This window comes from Colletotrichum acutatum (assembly GCF_030867785.1).
Source record: "Colletotrichum acutatum strain CBS 112980 chromosome Unknown BDZ83scaffold_21, whole genome shotgun sequence".
NCBI lineage: Eukaryota > Fungi > Ascomycota > Sordariomycetes > Glomerellales > Glomerellaceae > Colletotrichum > Colletotrichum acutatum.
Window position 1 is genome coordinate 65,364 of NW_026849015.1, and position 24,014 is coordinate 89,377.

The 24,014-nt window shown below is 54.4% G+C and overlaps 10 protein-coding genes across 10 annotated transcripts; 5 read left to right on the forward strand and 5 right to left on the reverse strand.

The window, feature by feature from the left end:
• Positions 1–237: 237 nt before the first annotated feature.
• Positions 238–1,255, reverse strand: BDZ83DRAFT_611139 (Molybdopterin biosynthesis MoaE). Its single transcript, XM_060507646.1, has one exon. The coding sequence runs from the start codon at positions 800–802 to the stop codon at positions 272–274; it is 531 nt and encodes a 176-aa protein (XP_060367865.1). The 5' UTR covers positions 803–1,255; the 3' UTR covers positions 238–271.
• BDZ83DRAFT_176949 (uncharacterized protein) lies at positions 1,173–4,477 on the forward strand. Its single transcript, XM_060501500.1, has 4 exons — positions 1,173–1,654; positions 1,749–2,360; positions 2,414–2,689; positions 2,748–4,477. Exons 1-4 carry the CDS (start codon positions 1,543–1,545, stop codon positions 4,355–4,357), a joined length of 2,610 nt encoding a protein of 869 aa, XP_060367866.1. The 5' UTR covers positions 1,173–1,542; the 3' UTR covers positions 4,358–4,477.
• A 185-nt stretch (positions 4,478–4,662) lies between these two features.
• BDZ83DRAFT_571767 (choline/ethanolamine kinase) lies at positions 4,663–6,928 on the reverse strand (the record flags this gene model as incomplete). Its single annotated transcript, XM_060504438.1, has 2 exons — positions 4,663–5,484; positions 5,555–6,928. 2 exons carry the CDS (start codon positions 6,926–6,928, stop codon positions 4,663–4,665), a joined length of 2,196 nt encoding a protein of 731 aa, XP_060367867.1.
• A 2,294-nt stretch (positions 6,929–9,222) lies between these two features.
• On the reverse strand, positions 9,223–10,766 carry BDZ83DRAFT_571547 (HAD-superfamily subfamily IIA hydrolase; the record flags this gene model as incomplete). Its single annotated transcript, XM_060504420.1, has 3 exons — positions 9,223–10,024; positions 10,091–10,384; positions 10,510–10,766. 3 exons carry the CDS (start codon positions 10,764–10,766, stop codon positions 9,223–9,225), a joined length of 1,353 nt encoding a protein of 450 aa, XP_060367868.1.
• A 787-nt stretch (positions 10,767–11,553) lies between these two features.
• BDZ83DRAFT_571695 (SCO1/SenC) lies at positions 11,554–12,553 on the reverse strand (the record flags this gene model as incomplete). Its single annotated transcript, XM_060504431.1, has 3 exons — positions 11,554–11,988; positions 12,055–12,264; positions 12,341–12,553. The coding sequence occupies 3 exons, from the start codon at positions 12,551–12,553 to the stop codon at positions 11,554–11,556; spliced, it is 858 nt and encodes a 285-aa protein (XP_060367869.1).
• Positions 12,554–12,771: 218 nt separating this feature from the next.
• On the forward strand, positions 12,772–14,889 carry BDZ83DRAFT_611167 (PHD-finger domain-containing protein). The gene is made up of 2 exons (XM_060507647.1): positions 12,772–13,856; positions 13,918–14,889. Exons 1-2 carry the CDS (start codon positions 12,977–12,979, stop codon positions 14,484–14,486), a joined length of 1,449 nt encoding a protein of 482 aa, XP_060367870.1. The 5' UTR covers positions 12,772–12,976; the 3' UTR covers positions 14,487–14,889.
• Positions 14,890–15,823: 934 nt separating this feature from the next.
• Positions 15,824–17,409, forward strand: BDZ83DRAFT_749620 (eukaryotic aspartyl protease; the record flags this gene model as incomplete). Its single annotated transcript, XM_060513784.1, has 2 exons — positions 15,824–16,438; positions 16,498–17,409. The coding sequence occupies 2 exons, from the start codon at positions 15,824–15,826 to the stop codon at positions 17,407–17,409; spliced, it is 1,527 nt and encodes a 508-aa protein (XP_060367871.1).
• A 610-nt stretch (positions 17,410–18,019) lies between these two features.
• BDZ83DRAFT_717459 (phosphoribosylaminoimidazole-succinocarboxamidesynthase) lies at positions 18,020–19,143 on the forward strand (the record flags this gene model as incomplete). The annotated part of the gene is made up of 3 exons (XM_060511949.1): positions 18,020–18,208; positions 18,343–18,502; positions 18,575–19,143. The coding sequence occupies 3 exons, from the start codon at positions 18,020–18,022 to the stop codon at positions 19,141–19,143; spliced, it is 918 nt and encodes a 305-aa protein (XP_060367872.1).
• Positions 19,144–19,399: 256 nt separating this feature from the next.
• BDZ83DRAFT_571653 (ankyrin repeat-containing protein-like protein) lies at positions 19,400–22,034 on the reverse strand (the record flags this gene model as incomplete). The annotated part of the gene is made up of 4 exons (XM_060504427.1): positions 19,400–20,567; positions 20,632–20,702; positions 20,756–21,542; positions 21,607–22,034. 4 exons carry the CDS (start codon positions 22,032–22,034, stop codon positions 19,400–19,402), a joined length of 2,454 nt encoding a protein of 817 aa, XP_060367873.1.
• A 253-nt stretch (positions 22,035–22,287) lies between these two features.
• On the forward strand, positions 22,288–24,004 carry BDZ83DRAFT_693899 (putative aminotransferase family protein). The gene is made up of 2 exons (XM_060511341.1): positions 22,288–23,081; positions 23,138–24,004. The coding sequence occupies exons 1-2, from the start codon at positions 22,378–22,380 to the stop codon at positions 23,736–23,738; spliced, it is 1,305 nt and encodes a 434-aa protein (XP_060367874.1). The 5' UTR covers positions 22,288–22,377; the 3' UTR covers positions 23,739–24,004.
• The last annotated feature ends 10 nt before the right edge of the window (positions 24,005–24,014 follow it).

Genomic DNA, 24,014 nt, shown 5'->3' on the forward strand with positions numbered 1-24,014 from the left:
GGGCACCGTGAAAATCTTTCCCTGTCCATGACCTAGGTGAGCACCTTTAATGCCCTTGAGGCTATAGTCTCCAATCGGCACGCATCATGCTTGGCCAAGTGACATAGCTTATTAGTCAACTTACCTACTGGTAGAAAAGGATATCACGTCTGGATTTGCGAGCAGCTCATTCCGTGTGATGACAAACCCCCTAATACGGACGGAAGCAGCCTGCAACTTTCACAGAGGTGATGCCCATTCTTAAGAAAATCGTCTTTGAATATTTGAAAATTCATGTTTGGGTTGGACTAGAGCTTTCTGGATGGCTTTGATCCCCAACAGTCTCTTTCTGCCCAGCAATACCATCTCGATTCGCCCTCCATACGCCCTCTTCGCCGTGGAACTCCTCACGCTTCCATACCTCGACCTTGGCCTTGCACTCCTCCAAAGCTTCCTCACCAGCTCTCCAAGCTGCCTGTCTATGCGGTGATGATACCGCAATCAAGATGCTCTCTTCGCCGATGGGGACTGTTCCCAAGCGGTGGATCATGGCGAAGCCCTTCAAGCCGTGCTTCTCGACGATGGCCTTGGCGATGGACATCATGGTACGGAGGGCGAGCGGCGTGTAGGCGCTGTACTGCAGCTCTTTGACGGGCTTGTCGCCGAAGGTGTCGCGTGTTGTGCCGGAGAAGAGGACGATGGCGCCAGCTTGTGGTGAGCGGACTCGGTTCATGATGGCTGAAGCGTCGAGGAGATGGTAGGTGAGGGCAACGTGGCAGGAGTCCTCGGAGACGTCCCACGGCCCTTGATCTTGATTCTCCATGGCTATGAGATATGCGAGCAATGAAAGAAGAAAGATATCTCTGGTTCTTTGAGCCGGGTTTGATGGCAGAAAGAGATGGTGGGATTGCGGCCGTGTAAGTATCCCAGGTGACGATGGGCTTTTTGAAATTGAAGTGTTTTGGTCAACGCAGCTCAACTCTTTGTTGGATATCTAATGCAATACACATGAAGTGATCAATAATTCTCTCTCGGTTGCCAGCGACATGCCGATTATTCAATAAGTTTGGGTTGAAATTACCTCAAAAGATGACAATGATGAACATGGGGAGGACGAGGTTGATGGGTACCTAGATACAAGGTACAAACAAGGATGGAGGAGCGCGGACCAGGTCCATGCCAACCTTATCGACGACCCCGCTTGACTAAGCAAAAGATAAGGCGAAATCCCTTGAAAGGCAGCCGCAATGGAAGTTGACTACGAATGGAAGTTGCCAGGGGGGGCGAGCTTCTGCCGACCCCAGCGTTGTGTGAACCATCCCTTCTTCATTCCCGACCTCGCCCAAGCCCATTGCTAAGGCCCGTCGCCCTTTGTCGTTCCACCAATACCTGGTTGAAGCATAAAGGCACGGTCTTGTCGTACGCCTCACGAGGGGACAGCACCGCGCCTTACTCTTTCCTTCCCTCTTCTTCTTCTTTCCGGACCAAGCAAAACTCGACCCAGTTCACGCCCGAACCAGCGCGCATAAAGATCGGACACATCCCTTCCTGCGACCCGCGATCATGTACGAGGACAACCATCGCGCGCGCGAGAGGGGACCGTACGAGCGACGAAGATCCCCTCTACGAGATCAACAACAGTATTCAGACAACGACGGCTTTCGAACGCGGCAGGGTAAAGAGACTAAGCTGAGCCTGCGGAGGACATGACCATCTGCAGTACATCTGGCTGGTTTGAGCTTCTGCTAACTTGCCCACGGGACGACGAGACTCTTCTAGGTCTCCCCCCAGGAATAATCTCGAGCTGTCCTACGACGACGACAGCTACGCCCCGGAGGATACCCGCCGTCGCGAGCGCGACTGGGATCGGGACCGGAATTGGGATCGTGAGACTGCAGAATACCGCGCAAGAGACTACGACCGTTACTACCATGGACCGCCGCGTGAGGCCCACGAGTCACGTCCTCGATCGGGAGATCAAGGCGGTGGTCGGGATGACTATATGGATCGCCGTGATGAAGACGCTGCGCTACTTCACCCACATGACGGCGACGACCGCGGATCACGTCGTTACGATCGAGGTGGCCGGGGCTACTCTCGCCCTTACTACGACGATGGCACTCGCCGCGATGATGCCCGATGTGGTCCTGACGAGGATCTTCGTCATTTTTCCGCCTCTCCAGGTGGCAGCCCAGATCGCCATCCTCGTCGCGATCGTTCTGCATCGCCTCTTCGACAAGCTGGTACTCCGAGTGATACTGTGATTCTAGAAGGCTTACCATCCGATGTATCTCTCGAGACGGTACGGGACTGTCTCTTTAAACAGTCCGACCTATCACAATATCCATCTGTCGATCTTCGCATCCCCTCAACTGGGAGAGGTAAGCCACCTACCCCCAACCCTCTCATCCGCCCCTGCTTACACCTGCGTCAGGCAAGCGTCGCGCTTTCGCGCAGTTTGAGAATGTCGAGCAGGCGGTCGAGTTTGTTAAAGGAAACTACCCTAAGCTTGTTATCAACTTCTTCAGCGGGGAGGTTGATGATAGCACGGATGGCATGACCTTGATTTACATCCACTACGCAAGAAACCGCGATGACGCCGAGCGGGAAAGTCGCGCTGGAACTGCCGCCAATTGGAGCTGTCCGACCTGTGACTTTTCAAACTATGCGACCAGGAGCCGTTGCAAGAATTGCGGCGGTCCGCCCACAGGTATGCACATTCAACGATCCTTCTTGCGGAAGTGCGAGACCCGTACTGACTCAGCTAGATCCGTCCCAATACCGATTCCTATTGACTGGCGAGAGCGATGCATCTGATACACCTTCTCAGATTTTGGTTTTCTTCCCTTTGGCGCCATCCGTCAACGAGGATGTGTTCTCGGCGGGAGCTGGAAAACTAGAGCTCGTGCGAAAGCAAGCAGCAGCAAGGAACGCTGGCGACGGGCCAAAGCTCAAGTCCACTGCCCCGACCGGCGATGCATCTGGCTACGGCGCAAGGCCGGGCTCTCTCCACCGCACATTCTTGATGCGTGATCAAGAGACGAACGAGTCATTCAACTTTGGATTCGCCGAGTTCTGGACCGTGGAAGATGCGATGGCGGCCATGAAGAAGTTTCGAATGATGCGCGAATTCACCATTGCCTCGAAGCCTGTGACAGTTTCGACCATTCATCTGGGTGTCTTCGTGCCAGAACTCAGGGAGGTGACGCGATTTAACGAGCGTGTCTCGTTCAGTCCACTCTTCAACCCGGCTATTCGGGTCAAGTATTGGGAGCCCCATGTGTATCCCAGCCAGAGAGTAATCACCGAGGTACCCCCTGGCGGCACCTCTGGAGACGGAAGCAAAGGGGATGCTGCCGACGAGGCGAAGAAGGGCAAGAAACGCAAGGCGGACGGAAACCCGCCTGCCTCTTCCACCAAGAAGTCGGTGCCAATGGCTGGACAAATGGCGTTTTGGCAAAAACGGCACGTCGAAATTCACGAGGGCAGGCGAGCCGCCGATGCTGTTGGTGAAAATGGTCAGTCTGAAGAGCGCGCCCCAGTAAAGATCTCTTTGTCTGGCGCGAACGCAATTTCTACCGGTCCTATCAAGATTTCTTTGACTGGGGCGAGCCTTTCGAAAGCCCCTGCTCCGACAGCGTCGCCGAATGGGGCCCCTACTATTGAGGCCTCTCAGACACCCGCGCCTCAGACGGGAACTACGGCTCCAGACAAGACATCTACGCCGGAAGCATCAGTATCATACGTGGACCGCGAAAAGATCTGCTGCTTGATCTGCATGATGAAGTACAAGTCTTTGGATGATCTCAATACGCACGAAAAGTCAAGAAATCACAAGAACGCTACCGCAGACGATGAGAAGGTGAAGGCAGCCAAGCCGCGACTAGCTGCCCGCGACAAGAGGATGGCGAGACAAGCAGAGGAGCAGCCGGCGGCACCAGCGGCGGACGAGGAATCAGCACCGCAGTACCGCGACCGCGCCAAGGAGCGAAGAGAGGTATTTAACCAACCCGCGAAACCCAAGGTTCCCGTCCAAGGTGGTAATAAACCAGCGCGTAAAGACGACAAGGTAGCCAACCCTCCTGCGGCGACGGCATCCAAGGAAAAGACACCTCCGCCGGCGCCTCCGAAATCCAAGGGCGCAGGGATGCTGGCCAAGATGGGCTGGAGCACGGGACAGGGCCTCGGTGCCAACGGCGACGGCCGCACCGAGGTGATTGCCACGCACGCTTACCAAGAGGGCGTCGGCCTCGGCGCCGAGGGCGGGAATCTGGGCGACGCGGCGGAGCTCGCGCAGCGCAAAACGACGAATAGTTATGCCGAGTATGTTAATACGGTGCAGGATCGGGCTAGAGAGCGGTATAACAAGATGGGTTGAGGTGCCCGTTTTGGAGTGGCAATGGGTAACGGGCAACAGATATACTGCTTGTGGTGCTTGCAACAGTGAGGAAGTAGAGACGGAAGGAGCAAGGCTATCATAGAGTAGCTGCCACGTAATACGTGCAAGCAACTTCTCAATGACTGGTCTCAACAAAATACAACAACGCCCACTACAGTCAAACGAAGCTGTGTGCTTTTGAATTTTGCCTTTGAAATCTGGTATATTGTGAACGGTGTATGCGCAAAAGAAAGGCACGAAAAAAAGTAGCCAGTCTCAGCCAAAATGCTAGGTTGCTGCTACTTTCAGTAATCCACAATCTTGAGCCGGGCCTGCACGTCCTCGGGCAACTCCTCCTTCTTCACGATCCCCATGAGCACACAATCGCCCAAGAAGAAGAATGCTCGCTCCTGCGCGTAGCCCAGGTAATCGTACTCGTCGCCCTCGTCTTCCTCGGCCTCGGCCTCCGCAGCAGCCTGCACCTCGGCTTTGGCGTCCGCGTCGCCCGCCGCGGCGGCGGCCTCGTTCTGCGCCTGCTTCTCCTGCTGCTCGATTTCCTCCTGGGACTCGAACCCGGGGACTTTAGCCTGGACGACGCCCCACGCGACCCACTGCGCGCTGTTGATGCCGCGCCAGAGGCGGGTTTCCTCGTAGAGTTCTTTGATTTCGGCCTCGACGGCCTCCTCTGCGCGGCGCTCTTCTTCTTTCCAGTGGTTGGGCGGCACGCGGGCGTCGAGCATGAACTCGACGATGGAGGAGGAGGAGGAGGTTGGGAGGAGGGCGGGCGTGCCGACGGCGCTGCTGCCGTCTGCGGCGCCGGCGGGGGTGAGGCGGGGCGTGGAGGCGCCGCCGTGGGTGTATTGGGGGCGGTGCTCGACGTAGGCTTTGAGGAAGCGGCGCTGTTCCTGGATGGTTGGGTAGACTGCCGTGTTGCAGACGAAGGGGAGGGATTCGTGGTGGTAGTTGTAGGACCATTCTGTGAAGTGGTTTGCGAACTCGAGGCCCGGGACGTTGGCGGCGGCGTATTCGAAGTCGATTACGACGAGCTGCTTGTGCTCGTTTGCCGGCTTTAGGAGGGGGGATTTCTCGTCTTCGGGGCGCATGCGGAGGATGTTGCCGTATTGGGTCTGCATAAGCGGATTAGTTGGTGACTGAATATGGGATTAGGGGGGATAAGATAGGGGTAGGTGCACTCACGTCGTTATGGGCAAAGACGAGACGCTCGCGGATGGCATGACCCTTGTAGGCGCTGAGAGCCAACTCGCGATACTTATCGTAAAGTTCCTTGAACTGCTTCCACTCCACGCCGCACACGTAACCGCGGTCGCGGAAGACGCAGTTGCCATTGCGCACGCCCTCGTCGAGAGCGCAAATCTTCTTCTCGACGTTGCCGAGCCAGGCATCCCAGTTCTTGAGCACCGCGGGACCCTCATCCTTTTCCCTTTCCAAGACGTCGATACCAAAGTGGAGCTCCCGCATGCGCTTAGCAATCTGCTTCGAGGTATCGGGATCGCGCAGGTCGTTGGGGGTGAGGGTGATGGAGTTGAAGTATTCCTCGAAGCGGCCGTTGGTGAAGCACCCGAGGAGTCTCGGGCCAATCTTCTTTCGTGCCAGTCGCCGGAGTACGCTGAGTTCGTTCTCGCGGTCGATGAGGGCTTCGAGTCCGTAGATGCGCAGGAGGAGCTTTGGTGGGGGCTTCTTGCCGGGGACTTCCTCGAGGTTCTCGGGGGGAGAGACAACGTAGACGGCGTTGGTCAAGGCTCCGCTGAGACGTTGCACGATAACGTTGTTGCCACTGTCCAGGGGAACTCTTCTCCAACCCTTGATTCTCAGAGTGTGAGCCAGACGCACAATCTCGTTCTTGAACGTTTCCCAGGCCTTCTCCTTCTCGTCTGCCTGGCCACCAAGGGTCAGGTCATCGGTGCTCTTGCCACCACCACTGTAGCTGAGGGTCTTTGAGTTGTCGAGGATAGCGTCGCAGGTTGGTACTATGACATCCTCGCCGATGTAATCGGTGTCGGAGCTCGCCGTCCTCTGGAGCATGCTACGCGACAAGGACTTCTTGTGGCGGAGAGAAGGGCGCCTGCCGACCTTGGGACTCATCTGAGGCACTGAGCTGATACCCATAGAAGCCATGCTGTCCTCAATAATCCTCTGCAGCCTATCGAAGGAAACGTCGCTGGAATCGGAGTCGATGGAGTCTGAGCGTGAACGAGGAGCAACGGGCTGAGCTGTCGGGTCTGCCGTCTCTGCCGCAGGAGATCGCTCCTTCTTGGTCTTGGATTGCGGTGAGCGGCGTCGGGGCGATGTCTTGCTCTTCCGGGCGGCCTTCTTCTTCTTCTCGTGCTCCAACCAGTCGTTGAGCTGGGCGAGCAGCTTCTGACTCTCATAGTGAGCCTTGTGGCCGTGGCGGTGATGGTGGTGAGAGGGTTGAGCAGCGGCCGCGGCCGCGGCAGCAGCAGCAGCGGTAGCATCGTCGGAAGACGGACCAGGCGACGGCTCCATGACAGGGGAAGAGCGAGAGGATGAGGAGCTGGTGAGACCCATGCGACCTGTCAACCTCTTGGCCATGTTGGCGGCGTACTGTCTCTTGTGATGATGATCGGAAGGCGGGGCAGGTGGAGGCGGGGCGACAGCGTCAGCCTCTGGCTCAGCGATTTGAACGACTATGAGAGGGTTAGTAAATCATGAGTCTAATCCTGCAAGTCACAAGCCTAGCGACGATACCGGTCCATCAAGCCGTGTCTGCGGTGAAGTATGATGCGGCGGCGGCATGTAGTAAAGTGTCCCTGGGTGACGCGGGGCAGGCACGTAGGCACGGGCATGGGCATGAGCATGAGCATTGGAACAAGTCACTATCGCAGCTCGATTGCCAGCCACATGTGCGCGATCCCTTATCCTCCCATCACCGTCGAGATGACACGATACCACTTGATGCGAGTGCCGAGCCTGCAGACCGTGGGTAGGTTTAGATGGACGAAGCCAGACGTTTGTTTGAACTAACCTTTGGCGGTATTGGATGCGCACTCTTCGTCCGTCTTCATGGCTGATCGCAGGGGCTGTTGCTGTCCGGTGATCTGGGGCGACGAAGAGGGCGACATCTTGGCAGACAAGACAGAGGAAGAAGAAGCGGGCGCAACAGAATTTATGAGAGGAGGGAGTCGCGCGCGCGCAAAGTCGAGTAATGGTGCTAGTTCGCGGCTATGCGGATAGAGGAAATTTTGCTCGCGTGAGACGACAGGGTATTTGCAATGTGCGTCGGTGAAGAAAATCGAGGTTATCCTCCTTTGGGGAGGTGAGAGGTGACAGTTTGCGATTGCAGCTTAGGTCGGGTATGGGGGAGCATGGAGGGGAGGGGTTCAGAGAATGGGAATCCCACGATAAGTACGGAGTCGGGTGCTGTAGGTTCTTATCGGGCCCGGCGCAAAAAGACACTGAGGGGTCTATCGTGGGGCACGCAGGCGACACGGGTCACCTTCAGACCAGGTAGGTAAGGTACCTAGTGTAAGATGGACCCCAATTGTGAGGGGTGACGGGGGGCTGGCTGCAGGCTGGGTTAGGTTGGCTTGGAGAGTGGTTCTGGAAAAGGAAGATGTACGAAAAAATGAGACGAGAATGGCAAGAGTTTGTGCGGAGAGACGATGCAAAGAAGAAGGGTGTTCAGATGGAGGGAGAAAGGATAAAACAGAAAGACACAACGCAACACGTTGAGCGGTTGTTAGGCGAATTACAGCCGCAGCAAAAGGGCAACTAGTCGTGTGGTGTTGAGGTTGTAAAGTTCCTTAGTTATGGGCCGTTGGACGCTTTGGTTGACCGAGCCGTGGGGACGGGGACCACTAGGGAGAGCTCCTGGGCGGTGGACCTCCAGCTGGAAGTGGTCAGGTGCACCCCTTGCCGTCATCCCTGCCCGCTTTACGTCCCAATTACTGTGCCTATGTACTGCGTAAGGTACCTTATCATTGGTCCCAGGTTCCTCATAGCGCACTTTAGACCGTACATTCTCCCGCAGTGCCGCAAATGCACCCGACGACAACCGCACAAATTTGGTATTCCACCGACTTCCGCCCACCTCACATGTCAAGGTACCTTGTCTTCAGGTAACTTCAAAAGTCAGAGCAAGGGTTCTTCTTATCGTCGCATTAACACCAATTCGCTCTTCCATCACTTCACCACCAACTAAAAACTCGGGAAGGATTTTGTCACCGACATGACATCTCACGAGGGCCTCAGAAACATACTTTAGAGTAACCAACATCAAGTTTTGGCACCAAACAATGTCAGCCCGGTTCCATGGCAATGCCACGCAACCCACGCAACCACCCCGAAAAGACAAGACTAAATGTGACGTCAGGGGGCACCCTACTGTACCAGTCGGGAGCTCCCGACCCTTGCTTTCCATGGCATGGCGCGCGTCTTGCATGTGACGTACATGGCGACACACCAACAGTTCGCCCCCGAAGTTGACAGCAATTGACAGCGTTGGGCGAAAATGGTATTTGGGTTTCTCTCCAATTGCCATGCCGGTCATTGCCATGTGCTATCATCGCCCGTCCAATCTCGCTTTCCTTCCTAGACATTCATTAGTGCACGACGCTACGTTACGTTTGAAAAGACTATTTTCAAGTCTCAATTGGCAAAAACAAACCTGCTTCGATACTTGATCAGATACCAGTACGCACACTTTTAGCTAACACGGCACAATATCTCCCTCGAGATGGAACTCAGCCACACCTTGTATGACGAGGCCCAGCTGGATTCGTGGTTACACATCTCACACTGCCATTCACCGGTGAGCTACGACTATCTTGCTTACATACAACACACTACTTGGGGAGCTTGTAGTACCAACATGCTCCAACGCATGGCTAGATCTTGGTCGACCTTCCCTCCCTCTGCAACGCCCACTCAACTGCCGCTTTGACATCATCTACAATCATCTTGGGCTTATGCGTAGGCGCGCCCCTCTCCTGGCTCCAAACACCCGTCTTCACCAGCACAGAAGCCCACTCGGTCTCCTCGTTGCTGTAGTCATTCGCGCCCCGGATGTCGCTCTCCGGGTTATCTCCCACCATGTACACCGTCTTCAACGGCGCGATATCTCCACCACCACCACCACCACTCTTGCTCTTACCCAGTAAAGCCTTTCGATGAGCATCAAGAACCCGCTCCGCATACTGATACGTAGTCGCAAACGGCTTCCCAAACACAGTCCTCTTCAACTCCGCCTGCCCCGCCGTGACCTCCTTCCATACACCTGCCACAGCAGCCTGGAACGCCCCCTGCCCGAATCGGGGCTGGTGGTACGTCGTCGACCAGAACAGGTCCGCATTCGAGAAAATGAGCGGCGGCTGCCCGTCCTGCTGCCACCCGCCGTTCGGCAGCGACGCGTCGCCGTTCTTGGGCGAGTATGTTCCCAACAGACCGTTGCGCGAGAGGAGCAGGTCGGTGATGATTTGGATGTCGAGAGCCCAGTCGCGCGGGTCGTTGAAGACAAACATTGCGTCGATTTTGAGCGCGTCCGCGTCCGCTATGGTACCGTCGTGGATGGGCTTGGGTAGGGGCTCGTGGGAGTCTGCGTAGACGGACTTTTTGAGGAGTTCAAAAGGGAATACTTCGGGGTGAGCGTGGATGATGTCTGCAGGCGTCACCACGTTCTTGAAGCCGTACCTTGCTGGATTGTCAGTTGGCGTGAAGCTTAGAGAGCATGCGAACTCTCAAAGGTGGCTGACTTACAGCTTCGCAATCTCTCGACACTTCTTCGCATCGGCACCCGTCAGGAAGATAGTCTTGTCCCCCAAGCCCTCCGGCCCCTGCACCAGCTCCTGGAAGGGAGTGTGCGACTGGACAAAGTTGTCCACCGAAAGCTTGACCCCGAGCTTGTCGCTCAGATCCTTCACCCGGACGGCCTCGGGCTTGCCCCCGCCGTTGGTCAGGAGGATGAAGGGGACGTTATTGTCGTTGAGGTACTGGAGCGACTCAGCGGCCCCGGGAATAGGCTTGGCCACATGCAACAGAACGCCGTCGATGCTGCTCTCTCGTTAGTCACGCCTCTCACAAAGCTCCTGTTGGGATAGGGGTGAAAGGGATGGCTTCCAGGATCAGACCGGGCCCTCAATGGGCTGCACAAACTTGCGCCATTGGGCTTGACTCACTCAAAAGCAAATGCAAAGGACGGGGCTTCGCCCGCCTCGAAAACCGGCTTCTTGCTACTGAACCGACGCTCCGAACCAAAAGCCTTGGTGACGCCCGGTAGACTCGTCGTAGGCAGCGTAACTCTCCTCAGCCCGGAAAGCCCTCTCTCGTGACGCCCGATACCGGCAGCTGCGCATCTGAAAGGTGTCGGTGAAGTGGTGGTGAGTGGCCTTGAAACGAGCCGACCGAGGCCCGTTGCCCTGACTGCCTGTCTCATGACGTACAAAATGCAAGTCCCTTCAAAATCAATCTGGAATTCAAATATGCCGCATGACAGAACGGGAAAGGAAAATGGGTGCTGTTTGAGTGTGAAAGTGATGATGAGTCGAGGTTGTCCGTGTGGTTGAGGTTGAACCCGCGGGCACGGATAACGGATAACGGTCAACACTGAGCTCTCCCCTGCAGGGGACCTACCCCTGCCACTCATCCCAAAGCTCTCCGCTCGCTCGCTAATTTTAGCGGCTGAGTCGACCTCAGGTCTGCGGGGTGCGTCTTGAGCCCATCACTCAATGCAACGGCTTGAAACCGGCTTGTAGTGAATGACTGAGGTGCTGAAAATAAGCTACATTCTACTACCAAAGAGATGCAATTTAGAGATAACTGTCTTTTTTATGGCGTATGTCCATATGCGCTAGTAGCAAAAAAAAAAAAAATCGTCGGCGTTCTGTTGATAGATATCTGACCAACGAAGGGTCAGGGAGTAGTTTATTAATTCCGGACTGCAAGAATTGTTTTCTCAAAATGGAGTTGCTGACCATCCACTGCCATACCCACGGGTTGAGAAACATCTCAATCTTCACCCATTGAAACGCAAGGTCAAGGTGGGCGAAGCTTCAACAACGTTCTGCCGACTGCAGATGTCGCAAGGTATTACAGTGTGATTGAGTGGTCTTGGAGTAACGATGGCTCAAAGGTCTATCCATATAACAGTTGATGGTACATATTACACAAGTTGGTACACCACACACTTTTCATCAATCTTCTTCTTCTCTCCCTCTCACAGCCTACTCCTCCTTCTTCCACCCTCCCTGCCAGTCATTCATATGGTCCAGAATAATCTTGGCCGCCTGCGACGGCGAGTGCTGCCGCCCTAGCGCCTCGACAAAGTCGCCCTCGGGATCCATCAGGTAAAAGTATATGCTGTGGTCGACCAGATAGTCCTGGCCCGGCTTGACGTGCTGCGGTGTGCTGAAATAGACGCGGTACAGCTTGCACATGGCCTTGATCTCGTCGTAGGTGCCCGTCAGACCGATGAACTTGGGGTGGAACTCGGACAGGTACTCCTTGACCACCTTGGGCGTGTCACGCTCCGGGTCGCAGGTGATGAAGAGGGGCAGGACGGAGCCGGGGCGCTGCTTCTCGACGAGGTCGTACATCTGGGCCATCTTGTCGAGTTCGTCGGGGCAGATGTCGGGGCAGTGCGTGAAGCCAAAGTAGACCTGTGGCAGACGTTGTCAGCTTTTTCTTGTTCCTCTTCTTCAGCGGCATCGTAAGCTTGAACGAACCAGTGCGTAGCGACCCTTCATATCCTCGCTGGTGAACTTGTTGCCGTTCTGGTCGGTCAACTCGAATTGTCCTCCCACCTTGGGTCGTCCCATGCCCTTGGTCGCCTCCGCAATGCGCTTGCGCTCCATACGCTGCTTCTCGGCCTCGAAGTACCATGTCAGACCAACACCGGTTCCAACGAACAGCAGGCCTGCCTTCCATGAAAAGGGCTGGTTCAGATCCCCAGTCAGCATGACCATTCTCAATGGCAAACAAATACCCAAGTCCTCTGGGTAGAGATCATACCCCTGCTCTGTATCTGCTCTTTGCCTCCTCTACAGTCTTGAACGTCTTCGTCCTCCTTTGCGCCGGGGAAGGTCTCGTCTGGAGCATGCTTGGCGCAGCGGCAGTTGGCCGGGTCTGCTTAGGAAACGTCGATTGGGAAATGCATCGTCGGCATTGTGTCGAAGTTGTGGAGGAAAGAGACTTCCACAGAAGCCTCGTGGTGGCTTGCGACATGGTTGAAGTAATTGAAGGTCTAATCAACGAGATGATCTAGGGCGACCAGGAAGTATGGGAGCCTTCGTCATTCGAAAATCGTAAGACTCCAAAAAGCTCTCGGTGAGCTTGGGCCACTTTCCGAAAATATTATGGGCCGGAAGAACCATTGATGCGGTCTTTTTTCTCTTTTGTCCTGTTCACCGAAGCAGACCGGGAACCAGCCAACTTCACCGAGATGGCTGTGGGTCTTTTCTTAATGCTGGACCTTCACTCTCACTCACTCTCATTCTCTAACTTCACTCTAGTGAACCTCAACACCGCGCATCACGTAACAAACGAAATTGTCTTTCATTTTTCTTTCCAAAGAAATCATTCTTTGTTCTCACACCGAGCTCTCAATATCCATGTTCCACTTTTAGGTCGTCACTGCTGTAAAGATATATGCTGGAAGCCATGGATCCAGACGTGGAGCCAAAGATCAAAGGCGGCGAGGATGAGGATCTCGAGATGGCAGACGCGCCCGGCCAAGTTCCCACCACATCTCAAACGGCACATCAAAACACCGAGGAGGAGCAACCGGATTTCAATGCGGCGCCGTCATCACAACCCGAATCTTCTCTCCCACCTCCAACCAGAGAAGCTTTCTCTCCTTCCACCATTCTAGAAACCACCGAGAAGCCCTCAGAATCTCAAAAGATGGGCCCGAAGAAGAAGGGAACCGCTGCGGTCAAGAAGGTCCCGAAAAGACCCAAGGGTGGCCCCTCGAGATTAAGCAAGCCCAAGAAGCAGACCGATGCAGCATCCACAACATCATCCACCAACCTACACGACGACTTGGCAGGAGGCTCCGATGATGAATCTGACAACGGGCCGTATTGTATATGCCGCGGTCCAGACGACCATCGGTTCATGATCTCGTGCGATATGTGCGACGACTGGTTCCACGGCGAGTGCATCGGCATGAGCAAGGAGGTCGGCGAGAACCTCATTGAGCGCTTCGTCTGCCCTAACTGCGCAGACGGCGACCAGAACGTCAGTCTCTTCAAGAAGACGTGCTCGTACAGGAACTGCATGAAGGCGGCGCGTCTTTATGATGGTCCGGAGAACAGCAGCGTCTTCTGCAGCGATGAGCATGCGCATATGTTTTGGGAGAAGAGCATCGCCGCCCTGCCAAAGAAGCACTCATCTAAGAATGGTTCACAGGACGGACTCACCCAGGAGGAAGCCATGGGTCTGTTGGCTAGCACGCTTGCCGGTGTGGACCCGGATGATGGCAGATGGAAGGTCCAAACCAAGCCGTTTGCTCCAAAGAAAAACGGAGGTACGCAACTGAGTTCAATGGCTCAACTGGATTGCACAAATTCACTAACCACTTTTTGCAGCTGAAAGCCCTGAATCCAAGACTAAGAATCTTGTACCGGCGTACCTCGCCGAGGAGGAGAAGGAGATTCTCACAGTCTCAGCCGCGGAGCGAAAGAAGCTGGGCGAAGAGGTCCTCCTCTGTCAAAAGATGCTCCAGCTCCTCGAGTGGGCCAACGACCGGCGAAAGGCCCTCATCGCCTCCAAGCAATTTGAAGACGCGGCGTGTGGCTACGACTACCGCCTCGATCAGGTGGGCGTCGTGGGCCCCTTTGCCAACTGGCTCAAGTCGGACGAGGCCAAGGAGGTCTACAAGGCGGGCAACCTCGACGTCGGCAGCCGGCTGAGCGGCGAGGACAAGAATATTTGCGACAAGAAGCGCTGCAAGCCTCATCAGGGATGGTACTCGATCCACACTAGAGATGTGAAATACCAGATGAAGCTCCTGGCGGTGGACGCGAACACGAGGCTCGACGAGGAGCGCCGCATCAAGGAAGCGGCGGCGGAACGGAAGCTGAGAAAGGAGGCGGAGCATAATACCGTGCAGCATGTCCTGCCGGATGGAACTCTGGGTCCGGCCATAGCTACGTGAGACTGTTTTGGGTTCGATTCAGTTTCTGGGGTTCTTCAAGGAAGGCGATGACGTTGGAAAAGGCGTTTCTGGGGTCAAAAAGGCTTGAGATATCGCGGTGCCAGCTAGAAAATCTACTAAGCTGTGGCCGCACACAGGGAGGCAATATAGCCTAATCACTTCAGAGTGTTTTGCACAGATGGTGCCGACGGCCGTCCATAATCACAATCACGACTTGATACGATTCCCAGAACTGCGGCGATGGGTGATGGTATTGCTCTATGCCTTTGCCCATGAACATCAATATCATTCATCGTCCCACCTCATTACCGTTAAGCATGTGTCTTCAGCTGACATATCTGTTGGACAGTCAAAGCCAACGCAGCAAAGACATAATACCAAGAAATAAAGCATTCTGTGGAACCATAATTCTAGAAGCAAGGGATCAAACATCCTTCAAAGGATGTTCACCTCGTACAAATCGCCAGTGACTAAGCACCCCGGACACGCCAAGACATCAATCCGGCCCGGGACTTGTCTCTGCTTGTCTTTGATCCTTCAACTTTCCCACACCCAAATAATCTCTCACCCATTTTCCCATATCCTCATTTGCCATACGCACACATATTGGCATGCTCTCCGCGTCATACACCAAGGTCAATCAACCACACCAAGAATGCGTCAAGAAATAACAAAGCCCCTGAATGTACGAACAGGGCATTCCACCTGGTGTCCATCATGATATTCCACACCCAATTACCCTTCGCGGCCCCATTTCCCTTGCCGCCAAGCACAGAGCCGAGGAACCCGTCGTGCCCGTCTGGGGTGTCCTGCTGTGCCTCTCTAACCATCTTTGGGCTGGCGCGACCAGACTATCAAACCCCAAATCTCCAAATCTCGTAAAAACAACGAACCCTCAAGGTGGCGCGAGGTCTGCCTACCGGTATTATGCAGTTGGGCTAGCTCCAACGGCCCCAGATAGCTCTGCTGGGCGTGGCTCCAACGAGACATTTGCTTTCTTTCCCCATTTTTGCGACTGTACTAGAGGAGAGCTCCCGCTGGTTGCCCATTGACAGAAAAGGACGTGCGATCCCGTCGCCGTTGGCATCTGACAGCTCCGGCCGACGATACTCTGCTTTCTTCTTCCTCTTGCAGTCTTCAACGGCCTCCTGTTGCTAACCGGCCCATGTTCCCTGTTTCTCGAATGACTATTTAGACGTCTACCAGGATAAGCTTCTCCGCATAAGAAGCAGTCTGCGGGGGTGGAGGAGACGTAAACAACAGGGACTCAGTCTCCAACCACAGGCGTCCGTTTCTCGAGGGAGTTGAAGCTTTGGCCCTCCCCCAAGTCCACAGGGATGAAGCTATCCACGACGACCTTGGCCCTCGCGGCCCTGGCGTCGGAAGCCGTCTCGCAAAAGGTCATCTCAGCCAACTTCCACAAGATCCAACTCCCCGTAGACCTGGTCCAAATCACCCGCCGCGACACCCTCACGCTCGCGGCGCTCAACAATATCACGGGCGGCGGGTACTACTCTGAAGTCGAGATCGGCACCCCGGGACAGAAGGCGCTGCTGCACGTCGACACGGGCAGCAGCGACACGTGGATCGTCGACAAGCAGGCCGACCTTTGCACGAGCACGAAGCTGCAGCGCCAGTATGAGACGGGGTGCACCGAGACGTACAACTCGACCGCCAGCTCGACGTACAAGGTTGTCGGCCAGAATGGGTTTGATATCACGTACCTTGACGGCAAGAACATTAAGGGAGACTACATCTCGGATGTCGTCAGCATTAATGGGAAGACGGTCAAGGATCAGCAGCTTGGCTTGGCGATTCAGACAGTCAAGGGTACGGGGCTGATTGGGCTCGGGTTCTCGCAGACTGTGGCGACGAAGCGCAAGTATCCCACCATTCTCGACAACATGGTCACGCAAGGTGTCATAGGCAGAAAAGCCTTCAGTATATGGCTGGTAAGGGAGGGTTCCGCCACTTTCATCTTCGTGGCATGTCCGCTAATCTTAATGAGTAGAACGATCTTTCATCGTCTGAGGGAACCTTGCTGTTCGGCGGCATTGACACGGAGAAATACATCGGCTCGCTCACCACGCTCCCGCTCGTCAACGACCACCACTCGGGCAACATGACAAGCTACAGCATATCCATGACCGGCGTCGAGATCGAAACACCAGACGGCAAGACAGTCAACATGGCCGGGGGAAACTTCAACGCCGCGACTGTTCTCGACTCCGGGTCCACAGTGTGTCTCCTCCCAGAGCAAATGGCAAAGGACATTTGGGTTAAATATGACGTCGTCGATGCGGGTTACGGCTTCATCGACTGCAAGTGGCGCGGGCCCCAAGGCGAGGGGATCTTCTTCGACTTTGCTTTCGCCGGCGTCAAGATCCGCGTCCCGATGGAGGAGATGGTGTTGGACAACCTGGACCCCATCATGGACCAGCTCAAGGGCCTCACCCCGTTCGACAAGCCCTGCATGTTTGGCATACAAAACAGTGCCGCGTTCGACGTCAACAGCACAGAGTTTGCGCTGCTGGGCGACACGTTCCTGCGCAGCGCGTATGTCGTCTACGACGAGGCGAACCACCAGGTCGGCATCGCGCAGTCGAATCTCAATGCGACCCGGACCAATGTCATTGAGCTCCGGGCGGGCGAGACTAGTTTGCCGACGGCCACGGGTGTGGCGAGCCAGGCTAGTACGCCGGCGCCGACGTCGACGAGGGCCGGGACGGGAACGATGACGGGGACGGCAGCTGCTGGGATAGATACGTCGGTTGTCTCGGCAGGCGCTGCGACGCCGTCTTCGAGCGAGTCACCGAATGCCGCGTCACATCCCGGGTTGGTAGCCTCGGAAACGGACGGGTTTCTGGTCATGGTGCTCATGTCTGTCTTTGCTGTCGTGGGCGCGGCCCTGATGGCGGGTTAATTCTCATACATACTATCCATACTTTTAAATGATAATGTAATTTAACGTCAAGATACAGGCGCTCTTCGTCACGTTGAGGATGCCTTCAAAGCGTGGTCTAGGCATTCACTGTGTCTACCTTCGGTCTGCGGATGGTTTATGAGAGAGGTATCCCACTTGAATCAGTAATCGACTTGCTGTATTCAGTAAATCGTGATTCAGATTGTCGTCTCAAGCTGGGGAATGTCACTGGTCAAATTCCGAGCCCATCAATGGAGGAGGGGAACCGGTGGAGCGGTTGCACCCGAACGGGAAATTTTTTCACGCCGGTTTTTCGTCACCCGTGCCGAGCGGACGGTGCGCCGCGACTTTTCAACCTTTTGAGCGTTTCCCAACCTCATCCCGAACTCGGCTTCGAACCCTGACTCATCCTCCGTCTTCTATTCACCAAGGTGCGCCAAGTTGCTGTCTATAAGGCTATAACTCACGTCGCTCACATTTCCAGACTTCAACCTCCGTCCCCTGTCGCGCTTTAATAACTCGACTGCCCCTCCATTGAACCCCTCCAAAGCCGACAATTTCAACCCCTCCACCCCACATTCACTCACCTCATTCACACAGCCCTCTCACAATGGCGACTGCTAGCGTCACATCCGTCGACCTCACCGGCCTCAAGAAGATCGGCCAGGGCAAGGTTCGCGATGTCTTCGAGGTTGACGAAAAGACGCTGCTCTTCGTTGCCTCCGACCGCGTCTCGGCTTTTGATGTCGTCATGAAGAACGGCATCCCTGACAAGGGCGCCATTCTCACCCACGCCTCTGTAAGGCTCTCACTTCACTCCACTCACTCACACACTCAAATCCTCTCATTTCTCACAGCCCCTTCTCTATATCCTCGAATCTCAGATCATGTGAGATGTCATCTTTACTAATTCGACTGCCCAACGGCGCATAGGCCCACTGGTTCAAGGTCCTCACCGACCGAGTCCCCGGCCTCAAGACCCACTTCATCACCCTCGACCCCCCGGCCGGCCTGCCCGCCGCCGACGCCGCTCTCATCAAGAACCGCGCCATGCAGGTCCGCCGCCTCAAGGTCATTCCCCTCGAGGCCATCGGTATGTCTCAGCCCCATGCATCCCATACTGAACCTTCTCGTGATGTGAAATGTTGACTGTAATCCCCACAAGTCCGCGGCTACCTCACCGGCTCCGCCTGGAACGAGTACAAGTCAAAGGGCACCGTCCACGGCATCCCCGTCCCCGCCGGCATGCAACAATCCCAAGCCTTCGCCACGCCCCTCTACACGCCCTCCACAAAGGCAGAACAAGGCGAGCACGACGAAAACATCCACCCCGACGAGGCCGTCAAGCTCGTCGGCGCCAAGTACGCCCACCGCGTCGAGGAGCTCGCCCTCCAGCTATACGCCGCGGCGCGCGACTACGCCGCCGAGCGCGGCATCATCCTCGCTGACACCAAATTCGAGTTCGGCGTTGACCCGGACACGGACGAGGTCGTGCTCGTGGACGAGGTGCTCACGCCCGACAGCAGTCGGTACTGGCCTGCTGCTGGGTATGCTGTCGGCCGCGACCAGGAGAGCTTTGATAAGCAGTTTATTCGCAACTGGTTGATTGAGCAGAGGCTCAAAGGCAAGGAGGGCGTTGCGCTGCCCGAGGATGTGTGCAAGGCTACGGCGGAGAAGTATAAGGATGTGTTTGTCAAGTTGGTGGGGAAGAGCTTCGATGAGGTTGTTGCGTGAGGAGAGTCCTGAGGGGAGGGGAAGTCGTGTTTACTATCAGTTGCTTGCTATATCAAAGTCTCTAGAATTGCCATCCCGAGTCTGGAAGATTTGGGAATGGCATAAGAATAGGAAAGAAGTTCTTTTGCTGAATGTGATAGTGAGGTAGTAAAGCTCGCTCGATTATCGGAAAAGCGTATAGTACAGTTTGAACATCCCGGACGAGCTACAATACAACGGCAGTGCAACCTTGAAAGCGGCCGCCAATATTGGGATATCAACAGTTCCCTCCCGTCTTTTCTTCCAAACTTTTCTCAAGATCGTGCGCCGGGCATGAAGTGTGAATGGGGCTCGACGAGTTGCTCGAAATGTCCAACATCTCTTTGGCATCCTCAAAAACCAGAAGATCTGATGAGCTGTCCTCTTCAGACTCGATTCCATAATCCAAAGGATTCAGCAGACCCGACTCCATGAGCTCATCAATGCTTCCATGGGCTTTGGCTTCCATCTTCAGCACCGATAGCAACTCATCAAAGGCTACGCTCAGCTCATCTGACGAGTCATTACGCCCATCAATGACTTCCTTGTAGTGATCCAGAATATACGTTTTGTCAGGATAGCTTCGAAGATGCTCGGCTGCCGTTAAGAGAAGTATTGTTTCAACGTCGGCATATCTAGCGACAGTCTCCAAGAGGTTGGGTCCCTTCAGTCTTGGGCACTCGTTGTAGTCGAACCATCTCTCGAGAAGGAGTTTCAGAACGCTATGGTTGTTGTATTGAATTGCTGCAGTTAGGGGTGTTTGGCCAGCTTTTGAAGTCGCGTTGATGTCGGCTCCGTATTCCAGGAGAAGCATTGCATGAGCGGCGCTGTTTCCCCTGGCAACATGCAGGAGTGGTGCGACGCCATCTACACCGCTCGCTTCAATCTTTGCGTTAAAATCCAGTAAAGTCTTCATTAGGACCGGGTCCGGCGCGTTACGTGCGGCGCAATTGAGCGGTGTGCCGAATGTGACCGACGGTGGCAGTTCGGGATCCGGTAGTGCTCCGGCCTCTAGAAGAAGTCGAACACACACTGACTGGTTCTGATTAGCAGCGAGAGTGAGTGGTGTATTGAGTTTCTTGTCCATGTTGTTGGGATCAGCACCCCAGCTGAGGAGTGTCACCACGGCTCGCTCGTCGCCTCTTGCTGCTGCCCACTGCAGTGCTGTCCGTCCTGTGCCGTCTGGAAAGTCTAATGAGTTTGGGTCCTGCCGTATTTCCTCTTCTAAATCACCAATACAAAGGCCTAGGACAATCTTATGGATTCGAGCAAAGTTTTGGCGTTCATTGAAATCACTACCCTCTGCAATGAGCCGAAGAATCTCAATAACTTCCTGTGAGATGTTGGCCCGGAGTATTATGTCTCCTGCCTTGTCGCTTGGGCAATCGTCACTTGGTGCAATCGGCCTGCAAGTCAACATGTTTAGTACATCACGAGATATTGCGAGAACTCGTTGAGTTGTTGGCATACTTATAGGTTGGATCTGCCCCTGCAGACATCAGAAACTTGCATGTCTCATACTGTTGCCCATACAGCGCCCACTAAATACTGTTAGCAACATGCCCTGATTTGACAATGAGACTGCTCCACTTACTCGGAGAAGAGAGTATCCTCGCGTTGAGCTAACATCACGAGGCGATGCTAGTCCCTGACCAAACAAACTCTTCAAGCCTTGTATATTTCCATCAAGCGCATAGCTCACACATTGCGATGAATCCGGTACGCGTCGCAAGGTGCTCAATTGAAGGGAAGGGCCAACATTCGCTTCGTACGATAGATGTAGACGAATGATTTGAGACCAGCACACCCCCAATGGAAACCAATATTCAACATTCACCGCCGGCGTCTGCCCCTTAATACACGCTGCCGAATCGCATTTGGTGCTCAGCAAAGGCAGCCCGCTGTAACCTAGCATAAGCTGGCCAACCATACGGTCCATGAATGATGGGGACTTTCTGAGCTTTGAGGAGTGGCAAGAGCAAAGACAGGTCGACTGACACGTTGTCCGAGCCTGGCGTAGACGAACTCCGACAGACGCAGACTTTTCTTGGATTCGTGCAGCCGAAGCTGGACTGACGGCTCGGACAACACGTCTTCTCGCAGGCGGAGTTGACGCATTGTAAAGTCGGCCGACCTGAGTGACTTGCGAGGTATGTATGTCTCTTGCCTGGGCTCGGAGAAGTGCCTCAAGCTTATTTAAACGCTCATCGACTTGGGAGTATGACCTGTTTAACGACTCCTCCATTGTGCCGTGATGTTCATTGAGCAGAGCTTGTATGAACTCGTCTTGTGCATCCTTCTCGGGGTAAACTGGCTCCTTCGAGTGCGATATTTTCAAGCTGAGCTCTTCTAAACAGAGACGGACGTGCATCATATCTTGTCTGGTGAAAGTCAGCTACATGAGGTCTTAGACATGGTTTCGATATGCTTTGAGGGCCGACTCACGAATTTGACGCGCCCAGCAGGACATTCAGACTTGATTTTACTTGCTTGATCTGCTCCTGAAGCGAGGACACGGTGCCTTGCTCTCTCCTCCACATTAGTACACGAGAAATAGCCTCTTTCTTCTTCGTTCCCGTTGCTAGAAGACGCTCGAGGATTGCTTTCAGGTCTACCAAGACATTATTCCCCCTAACCAAGAGGGGCAGCAGCGTCGATTCACCGTAGGCATCCTGCCCAGAGACCCTTCTCTCCTTGACGGCGATGGCAACTTGCTGCAAAACGACATTGAAGTCCTGTATTTCGTTGCTCAGCGCATGCATGCGGCCGGGTAAAGAATCCCAGTCTTCGCGAATCCCAGCGAGGAGGTTAGCAACCTGCGCCGCTACGGTCGTTATCGCAATGATGCCTGCTGGAATCGACAAAGGATCCATTAGTAAAGACTGGTGTTGCGCAGACCCTGTCGCACAGAAGCGGGGAAGTTTGGCAAGGTGAAGAATGACTTGTTTGCTCGATGTGGCCAGACGACACCGAGCCGCGAGGCTGCAGGCTGTATGTGAACCAACAGAGGACAGCCATCGAATGCTATCAGCTACAATGTGCAGATGAACACGTGATGCCTGCAAGGGTCTTTTAACGAAACATACCTTTACCCCGCGCTTAGCCATGTTCATCTCTCACCCAACGCGAACGAGGACGTGGTGTTTTTACCGTCCCAATTGAATAGAGTCAGCACAAGTGACCAGAGCAGCCATTCTAGTTTGGCCGGTTGCCAATATGGTGTCTCTTGACGGCCAACCGTCATCAGGACTAACGAATACTTTTGGAACTCAAATGCGAGAAGAGTGCTTCACTTTCTCTGAGGGTTATCGACCTCTTAATCATGGTTCATTTGGGACTTTCCCAAAAGAGGTTCGGGATTACCAAAGGCAATTGCAGGACGAGAGCGAAGCGCGGCCAGACACGTTTATACGTTATACCTACCTCAAGTTTCTCAAAGAGAGCAAGATAGCTGTTGCATCGCTCCTAGGAGCGGATCCCGGGGAGGTTGTGCTTGTTCAGAACGCAACCACAGGAGTCAATACGGTACTTCGCAACATGGATTTTCAACCCAGCGATACAATTCTTCACTTCGGAACCATCTATGGTGCTTGCTCTAAGACAATTCAATCACTGTCAGAGGACCGTCCGCTCTCATCATGCGCAATTGACATAACGTATCCAATCGACGATGATGAGATTCTGCGGCGGTTCCGAAGTGCGATTGACGAGGTCAAGAGTCAGGGAAAGACGCCGAGACTCGCTATGTTCGACACAGTTCTCACATTCCCCGGAGCCCGATTTCCTTTCGAAAGGCTAGTGGCGACCTGCAAAGAGCTTGGGATTCTGAGTTTCATCGATGGAGCTCATGGTGTCGGTCACATCGATCTGACTCACCTCGGTGATGTTAGTCCGGACTTCTTCATCAGCAACTGTTACAAGTAAGCCATCCTGCAACATCACTTCGAAGGACATCGTAACGCTAACTTCAACTTAGGTGGTTGATGGTCCCGAGGGGATGTGCCGTCTTATATGTCCCATTCCGGAACCAACACATGATCTCCTCAACGGTGCCCACATCATGGGGCTACGAGACCAAAGAGGAGAGAGACAAGATGGATCATCGAGCCTATTTCTCCAGATTGTTTGACAAGATATCCACCACAGACAACACGCCTTACTGCTGTATACCCAAAGCACTCGACTTTCGGAATCGAGTCTGTGGTGGCGAGGCCAAGCTTCGCGAGTACTGCGAGGACCTTGCGCTTCGAGGCGGTGACAGAATGGCAAAGATTCTCGGCACAGAAGTCCTAGGCGCTTCGTCGGCACCATTTCGGCGGTGCTGCTTCGTCAATGTTCGGCTTCCTCTATCTCTAGAGGAAGTCAACGTCGACGCATCATCAGGACTAGGCATCGCAAAATGGATGCAAGAACTAACGCCAGCTGAGTATGAGAGTTACATCCCCATCAAGTTCTATGCAGGCGGCTTTTGGTGTAGAATCAGTGGTCAGGTGTACTTGACGTTGGAAGATTTCGAGTGGGCGGCAGAGACTTTGCTCCTAATCTGCAAGCGGGCGAAGGCTGGGGAGTGGAAATGAAGACTGAATACGAATCTTTCATGAATGGAAGACTTGTGGCTAAGATTACTGAGTTTCGAGGAGATCCCGTGACCTTCAGCTGTCTCAATAGATCATGACACTATGCTTCACAGATCTATGAATCCAGCCTAGTACTTATTCAGCTTCCGATAGAATATGATGATTTATGTCCAATGCTTATGAAAGCGCATGGTTGAAGCCAATAGTTGGTCAGTCACCTCACTTATTGTACGTATAAACATGAACAATGGAAGATTTCTTACTACTTCAATCATA

Excerpts from the sequence above, each read along its gene's own strand:
- BDZ83DRAFT_611139 (XM_060507646.1), bottom strand. The coding sequence starts at position 802 with ATGGAGAATCAAGATCAAGGGCCGTGGGACGTCTCCGAGGACTCCTGC.
- BDZ83DRAFT_176949 (XM_060501500.1), top strand. The coding sequence starts at position 1,543 with ATGTACGAGGACAACCATCGCGCGCGCGAGAGGGGACCGTACGAGCGA. Across the intron at positions 1,655-1,748 it reads CGGCTTTCGAACGCGGCAGG|ACTCTTCTAGGTCTCCCCCC; the intron begins GTAAAGAGACTA and ends CGGGACGACGAG. Across the intron at positions 2,690-2,747 it reads TTGCGGCGGTCCGCCCACAG|ATCCGTCCCAATACCGATTC; the intron begins GTATGCACATTC and ends TGACTCAGCTAG.
- BDZ83DRAFT_611167 (XM_060507647.1), top strand. The coding sequence starts at position 12,977 with ATGCTGGAAGCCATGGATCCAGACGTGGAGCCAAAGATCAAAGGCGGC. Across the intron at positions 13,857-13,917 it reads TGCTCCAAAGAAAAACGGAG|CTGAAAGCCCTGAATCCAAG; the intron begins GTACGCAACTGA and ends CACTTTTTGCAG.
- BDZ83DRAFT_693899 (XM_060511341.1), top strand. The coding sequence starts at position 22,378 with ATGGTGTCTCTTGACGGCCAACCGTCATCAGGACTAACGAATACTTTT. Across the intron at positions 23,082-23,137 it reads TTCATCAGCAACTGTTACAA|GTGGTTGATGGTCCCGAGGG; the intron begins GTAAGCCATCCT and ends ACTTCAACTTAG.